At 38.2% G+C, this 13,419-nt stretch overlaps 1 protein-coding gene across 1 annotated transcript; it reads right to left on the reverse strand.

The window, feature by feature from the left end:
• Positions 1 to 10,385: 10,385 nt before the first annotated feature.
• On the reverse strand, positions 10,386 to 12,205 carry LOC130726290 (tyrosine--tRNA ligase, chloroplastic/mitochondrial-like). Its single transcript, XM_057577534.1, has one exon. The coding sequence runs from the start codon at positions 12,151 to 12,153 to the stop codon at positions 10,645 to 10,647; it is 1,509 nt and encodes a 502-aa protein (XP_057433517.1). The 5' UTR covers positions 12,154 to 12,205; the 3' UTR covers positions 10,386 to 10,644.
• Positions 12,206 to 13,419: the final 1,214 nt, after the last annotated feature.

A 13,419-nucleotide genomic window follows, 5' to 3' on the forward strand; every position in this document is an offset into this window, starting at 1 on the left:
GAAATCTCTTCTCAAAATAGTTGGTGTAGACAATTTATGGCACTGGAACTCTCAAGTGTTTTGGGTTCTGAAAGGACGTTGGAACACACAGGAGTTCAGAATCTAAGAGAGAAGTAAGAGAAGAGGTTTGACTCTTTTAAGGTTTGGTATTCTCTCTTGATTTAGTAGAGGTATGAGATCGGATTTGACTCTTAGGAAATCTGCTGTGAGCTTTTAATGCTTTGAAGAATGTTTTGATTAACTGCTCTGAGTTCTTTCTTTTCTTGCAATAAATTTTTCTCTTCATCTATCTTCAATCTTCAGATATGTCCTTTATATATGATCTTGCTAGTTGTGTAGCCGTTGAGACACAAAATCTGGCCGTTGTTTGTAGCCGTTGTGAGTGTCATCTAACCATTGATTCAAATCTCCGGTTGGTAGCTTCATTAAATGCATGCTGCTGTTCAAAGCTATCCTTTAGCCAAAAAGGTGTACTTTGTCAGCTAGTAGGTGGTGATAGTTTTGGGCTACTTTGCAGAAGAGAGACATTTTGGAAAAGTGATGTTGACGTGTTGTCCTTTTTCCTCTTCATTGGTCATCGAGACTTCTCTCTTCAAAAGTAAATCAGTTTGCACGTGACCAGATTAGTTTCCTTCTGACTAAAGCATGGGGCAAATAGTTGAGATACAATTTTGACTTTCCCGCTCAAAGGCATCTTCTGAAATTCTGAGGTATGACGTGGTATGAAACGATACAGAACAAGTGTCTTCCTTGTTTACTGGACGATGCGGTCATATCTTGCGTAAACTTCTTTTTCCTTATAAGGCTTAGACATATTCGTTGAAGCATGCGACCTTATAATATATATTTCCTGAAAAATGTCATTAACATCTGGAATTAGATTTTAGTAGAGAAAAGTATTTATAAAAATTGTTAGGATCAAAATAAGATTGAAACACGTTGTAACACGTTTGAACTTAACAATCTCCCCCTTTTTGATAATGACAATTTTTATTGAAAAGGATAATGATCAAGAGTAAAAAGAATTTATGCTCCCCCTAAATTGGGTAAGATAAATGTTAAAAAAAACTTATTCAAAACATATTACTCCCTCTGAGTTGTATAAAACTTTGGTGTTAGGTTAAGGAAACAACCTTGAACTTGATCTTAACTTTTCTATAATTCCTAATTCCTATTTTCTCCCCCTTTGGCATTATTAAAAAGAAAGGGAAAAGAATGTAGTAGAGAGGTATAATATGCATAGTAAACATGGCAAACGTTAGTTATAAAACGATAAGCATGATGGAACGATAAAATATGCATAATCAGTGAACAATTGTCTGAAAACATAAAAGTAAATGCGAATTGTTCAGGATAGAGAGTTGGCCATTAGCCAAAGCGTGTCAGCAGTTGATCGATTTTCTGGGCAAGAGTCATGAACTGCTGGTTGATGTGGTCACGGTGGTCTTCAAAGTCTTCTCTGGTGACAAATTGAGTCGCCAAGACTTGAGCACTTGAGCTTCCACCTTCAGTCTTGAAATTAGCTTGAAGTCCCTCAGATTCATCTTCTTCTTTTCCAGCAGCAGAACTGTTCAGTTGTGACTCTGTATCATCTGCTTCTTCAAGCATCTTCTCCTTTCCTTTGTCAGTGTTGGCTTTCTTAGAATGAGAAACAACTTCAGGAATGTGAGTGGGTAGGAGTACAAACACCCAAGTTCCAAATTTCAGTGAGAGCGCGGAGGTCCGATTCATGAGAGAATATGGCAGAGTACCAACATATCCCTCAGGGACACTCAATTTCCAGAACTCTGGATCAGGAACTTTGCAAGCGTGAAGTTGGAACAAGTAGTTGTCATCCTCTTGTCGTTTCCATGTGGCGGTGAGCTGATTGCTTGAAGACTTGTCAATCTTTCTTGCCAGAAGGTTCAGGTAGCTTTTGAACGATCCCTTGGTAGTCCTCAAGGTGCGTCTGCGTTGGATAGCAGAGGACACTTGCGTCTGAAGGCGCCTCTTTCTTGCTTGAGAAAAATAGAGAACAGTACCGGATCTGCTTGCCTTCTTAGTGCTTGCTTCCGTGAACGGTTTGAGAGTAGAAGTCAAATGCTCATCAGCAATCAATGACTTAGGCAAAGATTGAGCAAGTTGGAATGCAGAGGCATTCTCTTGTGCAACGACAGTTTGGTCAGTGATGAAAGCAGTGTTCATGGTAGAGTTTGGTTGAGATGTGAGTGGTTCATTTGTTGTTTCAGTCAAGGGTTCATTGAGGTTTGTGTTTGGTGGGAGTTTTGGCAATGGTTCAGTGTGGTGTTGTGAATGTGTTGGAGAGGAGTGTGGTGTTTGAGTATTGTCAACAAACAGTGAATCCAGAAATTCTTTGTTGGACATTTCAGAAGGAATTTCTTGATAAGGTAAGAGAGAGTAAGTGTCAAATGAAGTGAGGTGAAAGAGAGAGAAGGAAATCTTTTGGATATATTTGATTTGGAATAAGGAATGGCAGTTTTGGATGGTGTGCAGATGGCGGTTTTCTTTTCATGAGAGAGAAACTATTAAACAATTGAGCAGTTGAGACCACGCGCGTTAAAAGTAAGAGAGATAACTGCTTCGCATTTAATGTGATGAGACCTTTCAAAGTTCACTGTTGTAGCACGTGCAAGAGTAATGATGCATTGAACTAAACAATGTCTTTGCCAGCTGTTAACCAAACGATATAGATTTCCTGAGAGCAACTTCATTGAACAGAGAGTTGTTGAACGATTTGATCTACTGGTTGAACAGTGAGGAGACAGAACAGTGCGGATGTTCTTCGAAGAACGAAATCTGCAAAATAGAAACCTTTGTTTCCATACCTTTTATTGAGCAGAGTGCATATTTATCCTTGTTCTTAGATCTGAGAATCTGCCTTCTAAAAGAGGTTTCGTGAGTATGTCAGCAAGTTGATCTTCTGTGTGTATATGAGATATATCAATGTTTCCCTTTGCCACAAGGTCTCTAATGAAATGATGTTTGATCTCAATGTGCTTTGTTCTTGAATGCTGAACTGGATTCTTGGCAATATTGATAGCACTTGTGTTATCACATAAAAGAGGTATCTTGTTTTCATGAATGTTGTAATCCTCAAGTTGATGCTTTATCCATAGGAGTTGTGTACAACAAGAACTTGCTGCCACATATTCAGCTTCAGCAGTGGATAAGGAAATAGTGCTTTGACGTTTACTTGTCCAGGATACTAAACAGTTTCCCAGAAAGTGACATCCTCCACTAGTGCTTTTCCGTTCAACTCGATCACCAGCATAATCCGCATCACAAAATCCTTTCAACCTGAAATCTTCACCTTTCTCATATAATAGACCAAGATTAGCAGTACCAATTAAATATCTAAAGATTCGCTTAACAACACTAAGATGAGATTGCTGTGGGTTTACCTGAAACCTTGCACATAGACAAACACTAAACATTATGTCTGGTCTGCTGGACGTTAAATAAAGAAGTGAACCAATCATCCCTCTGTACGATGTTGGGTCAACTGGTGAGCTTTCATCACTTTTGTCCAGAACAGTGTTGGGATACATAGGAGTACTCATCTCATTTGACTTGTGCATGTTGTATTTCTTGAGCATATCCTTTATGTACTTGGACTGATGTATGAAGATCTTGTCTTTCTCTTGCTTGATTTGAAGTCCCAGAAAGAATTTCAGTTCTCCCATCATACTCATTTCAAATTCACTTTGCATGAGAGTGGAAAATTCTTTACACAGTTTATCGCTAGTTGCACCGAAGATGATATCATCAACATACAATTGTACAAGGATGTAGTCGTCCTTCAATTGCTTCCTGAAGAGGGTGTTGTCAATCTTTCCTCTTGAAAAACCATTCTTCATGAGAAAGTTGCTTAGACGATCATACCAAGCCCTTGGGGCTTGTTTTAAACCGTACAGAGCTTTCTTCAACCTGTACACGTAGTCTGGAGTGGATGGTTCTTCAAAGCCTGGAGGTTGCTTCACATAGACTTCCTCTTCAATTACTCCGTTCAGAAAGGCGCTTTTGACATCCATTTGATATAGCTTGATGGAATGTTGACATGCAAAAGCTAGGAGTATCCTTATTGCTTCAATTCTTGCAACTAGTGCGAACGTTTCAGTGTAGTCAATTCCTTCTTGTTGGTTGTAACCTTGTGCTACTAGTCTCGCTTTGTTTCTAGTGACTTTCCCATTTACATCCATCTTGTTTCTGAAGACCCATTTAGTACCAATGATAGATTTTCCAGTTGGTCTTGGAACTAGGGTCCATACTTGACTTCTTTCAAATTGATTTAGTTCTTCTTGCATAGCCAGAATCCATCCTTCATCTTGTAGAGCCTCTTCAACGTTCTTTGGTTCAATCTCTGAGATGAATGCGCTGTTTGATTCTTCTCTGAATGCTGATCTGGTCTTTACTCTTTCTGATACACTTCCAATGATTTGCTCTGGTGGATGATCACTTCTGTACTTCCACTCCTTTGGAAGTGAGATTCCGCTTGAAGTCATGACTTGGTCAGACTGTTCAGGAATAGTACAAATCCACCATCAGATCTAACTTGAATCTTGGGGAACATAGACTTTTCTCCCGTCATATGACGCGAGCATCCACTGTCCAGGTACCATTGTTGGCGTTTCCTTCGTTCTGTTAAGTAAATCTGCAACAGGAATTATTGATTTCTTAGGTACCCAGATTTTCTTGGGTCCTATAGGGTTAGTTGCACGCTTGGGAGGAATCTTCTTCTCATAGAAGATTTTCTTTCCTTCCCTTTCTATTGAACAGTTCACAACAAATTTAGATTCACTATCAATAGAAGAAGTAAACGATATATCAGACATAGTTTCATTAGACGGTTCACTGCTGTCAAAACCCAGACCACTTTTATCATATAAGTCTCTACTGTTTCCACATAGTTTAACTAAGTTGTCATGCCCTATTGTGAAAGTAGATAAATCATCAATCAAAACTTTGATTCTTTTCTTTAAAGCAGATACTTCCATTGTGGAGTCTTGTTTCTTTAAAAACTCATTTTCATGAATAATGGAATCTTTTTCTTTTAAAACTTTCTCATGTTCTTTTTGCAACTTGGAAAACTGTTTCTTCAGGTTCTTGTATTTTTCAGATAAAGTGTAAGAATGTTCAAGCAGTTCATTAAACTCTTCTTCAAGATTTTCAGATCTTACCTCATCATCTTCATCATCATCTGATCCATCTACTGAAGCCATGAGAGCGAATAGAGATTCTTCATCTTCTTCTTCCTCGTCATCTTCAGAGTTGTTTTCAGAATCATCCCAGCCAGTTACTAGAGCTTTCTTCTTCTTGTAGAATGGTTTCCTGACAGGCTTTTTAGCTAGTCTAGGACAGTCTGGTTTGATGTGACCTGGCTTTTTGCATTCGAAACATGTAATGTTGCTTTTGTCTGCAGTTGAGGTGCTTTCACCTTTGTGTGGAAAGGATTTCTTTTTCTGACTTGATTCTCTTTTGTTGTCCTTCTTCAGGCCTTTTCCTCTTTGTTGTTTGATCCACATCTTTTTGAACTTTCTGTTGAACAGTGCTTGCTCATCATCAGACAGTTCTTCTGAGGAATCTTCTTCATCAGACATTTCTTTCGTCTGACTGTTTTTGGAGATGTTAGCTTTGAAGGCGATGCTTTTCTGCTTCTTTAGGCTTTCATCTTGAGAAAGTTCAATCTCATGAACCTTCAGAGATCCCAGGAGATCTTCAAGTTTTAGTGTGCTAAGATCTCTTGCTTCTTGGATAGCAGTAACTTTGGGTCTCCATCTTTTAGGAAGGCACCTCAGTATTTTTGTGATTTGATCAATGTGTGCGTATGTGCGATCGAGATTTCGAAGACCATTGATAATGGTTTGAAATCTTGCGAACATTTCATCAATGGTTTCATTTTCCTTCATTTTGAAAGTTTCATATTCAGCCACTAGTAAACTTACTTTGGCTTGACGTACATTTGCTGTACCTTCATAGGCAAGCCCTAGAGCTTCCCATACTTCTTTGGCAGTTGCGAGTCCATCAACTTTGTCCAACTGAGCTTTGCTTAAGGCACATAAGAGAAATAGTTTTGCCTTTGAATTGAGTTGATAGTCTTTGCGTTGAGCTTCTGTCAGCTGATCTTTCTTGATGGGTTCACCAGCGTCATCTTTATAGACGATGTTGCCATTTTCAATGATATCCCACAACTTGTAGCTTGAGGATTCTATGAAAAGTTGCATGTGCGTCTTCCAGTAGGGATATTCGGTTCCATCAAAGAAAGGAGGCTTGTTGGTGGATGAGCCCGTAGCGATAGCTTGATCTTCTGCCATGGATCTTTACTCTACACCTGTTAAGATGTTAGTTCTAGAGCCTAAGCTCTGATGCCAATTGATATGTAAATAAGTAACACAAGAAAGGGGGGGGTTTGAATTGTGTTCTTAAAAATTACTTGTTAAAACTTTAGTTTATGAAAAGAAGATAAATTCTTAAGAAAATTGTTCTGGTGACTTTTCAAAAACTGTTTAGTGCAGCGGAAGTAAGTAAATAAAGCAGAACGATCAGCACACAGGAATTTATACTGGTTCACCCTAAACGATTGGGCTACGTCCAGTACTTGGCCACCACCAAGATTTTCACTAGCAAGTATCAAGGACTTCTCCAATACAAGTATTAGACAGGACTTCTCCAAGTATTATCACGGACTTCTCCAAGTATTGTACAGGACTCCTCCTAGTATTATCACGGACTTCTCCAAGTATTGTACAGGACTCCTCCTACAATCAACAAGATTGTTTGGCTCTACAAGAAATCTCTTCTCAAAAGAGTTGGTGTAGACAATTTATGGCACTGGAACTCTCAAGTGTTTTGGGTTCTGAAAGGACGTTGGAACACACAGGAGTTCAGAATCTAAGAGAGAAGTAAGAGAAGAGGTTTGACTCTTTTAAGGTTTGGTATTCTCTCTTGATTTAGCAGAGGTATGAGATCGGATTTGACTCTTAGGAAATCTGCTGTGAGCTTTTAATGCTTTGAAGAATGTTTTGATTAACTGCTCTGAGTTCTTTCTTTTCTTGCAATAAATTTTTCTCTTCATCTATCTTCAATCTTCAGATATGTCCTTTATATATGATCTTGCTAGTTGTGTAGCCGTTGAGACACAAAATCTGGCCGTTGTTTGTAGCCGTTGTGAGTGTCATCTAACCATTGATTCAAATCTCCGGTTGGTAGCTTCATTAAATGCATGCTGCTGTTCAAAGCTATCCTTTAGCAAAAAAGGTGTACTTTGTCAGCTAGTAGGTGGTGATAGCTTTGGGCTACTTTGCAGAAGAGAGACATTTTGGAAAAGTGATGTTGACGTGTTGTCCTTTTTCCCCTTCATTGGTCATCGAGACTTCTCTCTTCAAAAGTAAATCAGTTTGCACGTGACCAGATTAGTTTCCTTCTGACTAAAGCATGGGGCAAATAGTTGAGATACAATTTTGACTTTCCCGCTCAAAGGCATCTTCTGAAATTCTGAGGTATGACGTGGTATGAAACGATACAGAACAAGTGTCTTCCTTGTTTACTGGACGATGCGGTCATATCTTGCGTAAACTTCTTTTTCCTTATAAGGCTTAGACATATTCGTTGAAGCATGCGACCTTATAATATATATTTCCTGAAAAATGTCATTAACATCTGGAATTAGATTTTAGTAGAGAAAAGTATTTATAAAAATTTTTAGGATCAAAATAAGATTGAAACACGTTGTAACACGTTTGAACTTAACACTAAGCCTAAGAAGTGGTTAGAATGGTTGTCTTGGGCTGAATTCTGGTTTAACACTAACTTCAGTAGCTCTGCTGGTATGACTCCTTTCAAAGCCTTGTATGGCAGAGATCCCCCTTTACTGCTCAAAGCTGGTGCCATCCCTTCTAAGGTTGATGAGGTCAATCAGTTATTTCAGAACAGGGATACTATCTTGGAAGAGCTGAAACAAAACTTGCTGAAGGCTCAGAATCAGATGAAGACACAGGCAGATAAACATAGGAGATTAGTTCAGTTTAAGGAAGGTGATTGGGTTTATCTTAAGTTGCAGCCTTATAAGTTGAAGTCCATTGCATCTAGACCTTGTGCTAAGTTGGCTCCTCGGTTTTATGGTCCTTACAAGATAATTCAAAAGGTGGGGCCAGTAGCTTATAAGTTGCAGCTCCCTGATCATGCTAGGATTCATCCAGTGTTCCATGTATCCCTAATGAAGCAAGCATTAAAGAAAACTCAGCAACCTCAGCCTTTACCTCCTATGCTGAATGAGGAGTTAGAGTTAGAAGCTACTCCAGAAGACTTGATGGAAGTCAGGGAGGATGAGCAGGGTAATTTGGAGGTTTTGGTCAAATGGTTAAATCTACCACCTTGTGAGAATACTTGGGAGTCAGCTGCTGTGATACAAGACCACTTTCCAGTTTTTCCCCTTGAGGACAAGGTTAAACTTTTAGGGGGGGTATTGATAGGTCTAAGGGTAAGCCAGCTATTAAACATGTGTATAAAAGAAGGGCTCAAGTGGCTAATTAGATATTGTATAAGGACTTAAATGTAATTAGTAATAATTAGGCCAGAGGCAGTTATAAGCCAGCTGGCAAATACAGCTGTTACAGGCTGTTAGTATAGTTAGAGCAAATAGCCTATAAATAGGACTATGCTTGCATTAGAAGCTATCTTTGGAGAATTGAGTGTTTGGCTGGTTGAGGAACCAGAACTGTTCGTGGGAACAGGCTTGTAAACCCTAGATTCTCTGTTCTTCCCCAATTCTATAATTCAATACAATCTCTGCCTAGAATCCTTTGATTCTGCAGAAGTAGTTTCAGTTTCTATCTTCTTCTCTATTCAATTGCATACCAGTGTTATCAATGGCTTTGTGGGATCAGTTGAAACCAATCTCCCTTTGGTATTGATAAGAACAAACTCATTCCTGTTATGAGACCCTGTAACCAATCTCCCTTTGGTATCCATGGAAACCTTCACTCACTCACCACCAGAATCTTCAAAATATGAGATGCCCCACTTCACAAAATCCCCATTCTCTGCCACTGTTACTAGTAGTAGTAACAAACATTTTGAGATATCCCACTGTTACTAGTAACCAACCCAATTTTAAAAAACCCGGTTCAAAAACTGTTTCTAAAAGGGTTAGTCAGATTTAAAATGGGCTGGATCGGTTTTCAGTTTGGTCTGAGAAACTAGTTTTTATGCACAGCCCTAGTTTATTGCATGAAAAGTTTATTGAAATAAGCTCAATATGTTATAGGTATGTATAAGCGTTTATTCATAAGCTAATCAGATCAACTTATGAAAATAAGCTCAAAACAGCTTATAAGTAAGTCATAAGCTATTTACATAAGTTCTCTCAAAATGCTGGTATAAACACTTATGATATAAGATAAGCTCAAAGAAGTTTTTCCAAACGGGACCTTAATCCAGAAGACAGAAGCTGTTGGTTTTAGGCAGGGCTCCAGTGAGCAGGCCGGTATACCAGTACAACAAAGAGAAGCCAAACATAAGAAAACACTTGAGCTGAGTTATACAGAGTATTCAAGGCAGAATCAATTCAATGTCCTGCAATTCAGGCAATGACCTGGAGGCTTGTGTGTGGCAAAGTTCATTCAACAGTGGAGAAAAGGTGCCAATAGACTATAGGGAGTGTTAGTGACATGTAAATTAGACATTGTAAAGAAAGGAATGCAGAAAGAGCGAGGGACATAAATAACAAAGAAATTTATGTATGATCAGTTTAATGATTTTTAACATATAGTATTATGGCTTTGAATTCCATAGGATGAAGGTGGCATTGGGTAGTATTGCAGGCATGGAAGTAAAAGAACTAGTAAAAGCCAGGACAACGCAAGAGAAAGAACAAAAACATGTCAATGGTGTTTAATTCAATGGAGTTGGTGAAAAGAAAAGCCACATGTTTTATCAGGCCCTTGTCATTCAGTAGGTGCAAGTTCAAGAAGAAAATTTATACCAAGTGCCACATGATGCAAGTTTCCTCCAATGACCATTGGTGTAGTAAAACCATATAAGTTGGCATTAATAAACCTGATACATTAAAACCAATAAAACTAGGACTTCTTTAACCAACCTTCAATGAAGTCTGACGAACAATATCGAATATGTAGCATAACATCAAATATTCTAGATCTAAATCAAGATTGCTAGTGAGAGGCCACAGCAGCAGTCAACCTGTTAGTCCCCAACATAAGATTACCATTCGAATAACTTAGACTTCACTAATTAATGCTCAATGTTATTGGGATTTATAATCCACTTCAACTTTACTTTAGCAATTTATATACTACAATATTCCATAATCCAGAATTTTATACCTTACATATTTACTATAGCACTGCAATGACAGAAACTCAAAAAACTAGAAGACAGTTGCATAGCTTATTAGTAATGAAAGCAATTAACATATGTGAGTACTGAGTAGCATTTGAGGCTATCAATATCATGGAAGTTACATTCGAACATCTTGCAATGACAAAATGGCTTACCGGTTACCAATGAACATATCTTGGGAAACTTTAAGACTCATGAGTGGCACCAAAATCAAAACTATACTAAACATACAAGAAGCTCACAGAGTAAAAAAACAGTCTCCAAAGAATGGTCATCTAATAAATCCTATCATGCTATTCGCACCAGCACCTTATTCTTTTTTCCGGCAGATAAAAGGAGAACTTTCCCATCCACTATATCTGCTGCCTCAATCTTCTTATTTTCGCTGTTTACTCTGCTATTATTCAAGTAAAGGCCTCCTTGTTTTAACAACCGGCGGGCTGAAGATTTGCTGTCAAATAAACCAGAAGAAACTGAAAGATCAACCAGTGACTGATTCAAAACCTCATCATAAGCTAAAGAACAAGAGGGAACATCCTCAGCAATCCCCTCAATGGTTTTCCAGTCCAACTTTGTCTCAGATCCTGGCCTCAATGCTTCAGTTGCCCTAAGAGCCTCCTTTAAACCATCTTCTCCATGAACAAATCGGGTAACTTCTTCAGCAAGCCTCCGCTGAGCAGTATTAGGCACATACCCAGGTTTCACCATCTCTTCCTCCAACTTAACAATCTCTTCAATATCCAAAAAAGTAAGAATTTTCAGGAACCTAACCACATCAGCATCCGGAACAGAGAAAAAATACTGGTAAAATTTGTATGGAGATAACAAGGATGGAGATAACCAAATAGCACCATCCTCAGATTTACCAAATTTTGTACCATCACTTTTCAATAAAAGAGGAAATGTGAAGCCATAAACAGCACTCTCAACCTGCAATATCTTTCTAACTAACTCAGTCCCAGCTGTTATATTGCCCCACTGATCACTACCCCCAATTTGAACAGTAACACCCTCATTCTGAAACAAGTGCAAGAAATCATACCCCTGCAACAACTGGTAGGTGAACTCTGTATAACTCATCCCTTGTTCAGAATCCAACCTCTTCCTCACACTCTCCTTAGCCATCATTGAACCCACCCTAGCATATTTCCCCACCCGTTTCAGAAAATCCAACAAACTAAACTCCTTCCACCAATCATAATTGTTCAAAACCACAACAGAAGAATCACACAAATTACCATCACCCACACTCAACTCCTCCAAGTTGAGATTTTGAGCACGACCCAAGATTGTTCTGATGGTGTTTTCAATACCAGCAGTGTTCCTCTCCAACGTTTCGACATCCAGCTCGGGCCTTTCGAGGCTCTTCCCAGATGGGTCGCCAACGCGTGCAGTGGCACCTCCAATCAAAGCGACGACATTATGGCCGCAACGGCGGAACCAGGAGAGAACAATGATACCCAGAAGGTTACCCAAGTGCAAACTCTCGGCAGTGGGGTCAAATCCGCAGTAGACCTTGAGGGGTGCATCAATGGCGTTTGAAGAAGCGGTTCTGAGAGCATCGCTGGTAATGGACTCGAGTAGCCCCCTTTGTTCGAGGATTCCGATGACACTGCGACCATGTTGACGTTGTTGTTGCTGCTGTTGTTGTTGTAGGGGCTGTAGAGTGCAGGTGGTTCTTGTGAAACAGAAAGGGATAGAGAAGGAAGCATGGGAAGAAGGAGGTTTCAAAGGAAGGATGAAGAGCTTGGTCGAATGAGACGAGAGGATGGTCCTTGAAGCAAAATTGGTGGCCATGGTTTAGCTAGTTGAGGTTTTCGGATGTCAAGTGAGAGAGTTAAAGACTTAAAGTTTAATTGGTTTTGCCCATTTTTGTTTAGAATTTCTTTTGTTAGTTTTAACGGATGGTTGGTTCATGGGGTATACTAGTGTTTTTTACCCGCGCGTTATACAGGAATATGTCTATTGTATTTGATACATCAATTAATACTTTAATTATTAAAAATATATTAAACAACGAATGAAATATAAGAGTCAGAGTTGATGAGTAAAGTGGACATAAAAGCTTCTCTTCTAAGCCCGATTGAGACCAACGGGAACTCGTTTCACAATCTCCATAAATATGAAGACGATAACACAAATCATAGATATAAGAAATTACCAACATATTAATCTTAAAAAAAAATGAATGTGATAGTAGAACAAATCAGGATTGTGTAAGATAAATCATAAAGTATAACATTATTGTGTTTATTCCAACTAAGTAGGGATGAAAATGGGTAGGTACTATAGTACCATCACCATACCCGCGTTTTTAAAAATTACATATACTCGTCCCAATACTCACGTGGGTAGCAACTAGAAGCTCTCCACCTTTATACAATTCAATGTCATTACACGAAGCTATCAATCTTTGCCAAAATCTAAATCTAGGGATGACAATGAGTCACGAAATCATAGGGTACTCGCAAAAAATACTCACTATGAGTAGGGTAAAAAACCGCTAAAAGGGTATGAGTTTGGGTATAGGTAACCCACAAAAAATAGTGTGTATGGGCACTATAGTACCCAACCGGCTCATACACGCACACATATGTTATTATCATTATTATTATTATTTGGGAATATATTAACAAATTAACTTAAGCTATAGCTTTCAAACTCACTCTTCTTAAAAAAGTTAGGGATATATTAATTAATACTCAAAAAATAAATAAAAAATAAATTAAGATAAAATCAAGAAATAAATCACCTAAATCCTAATCAAATATAAAATTTAAAAATGTATTTTTTTACTTTAAAAATAAATCAAAAATAAATTAAAATAAAATCAAGAAATAAACAACCTAAATCCAAATCAAATCTTAAATTTTAAAATGTATTTTTTTTATGAGAATTAACCTGAGAATGACACGTGTAATTTTTTTTCCAATAAATGAATATTCTGCACCCCAAAAGATTTTCTTTTCCTCAATCTTTTTGCTTTTGATTAAGAAGAGAAAAACATGAATCCTTGAAGCATATGACATCTTACAATTAACTGAAGAACAAAATCAATTCATG

This window comes from Lotus japonicus, chromosome 6, assembly GCF_012489685.1.
Source record: "Lotus japonicus ecotype B-129 chromosome 6, LjGifu_v1.2".
NCBI classification, from domain to species: domain Eukaryota; kingdom Viridiplantae; phylum Streptophyta; class Magnoliopsida; order Fabales; family Fabaceae; genus Lotus; species Lotus japonicus.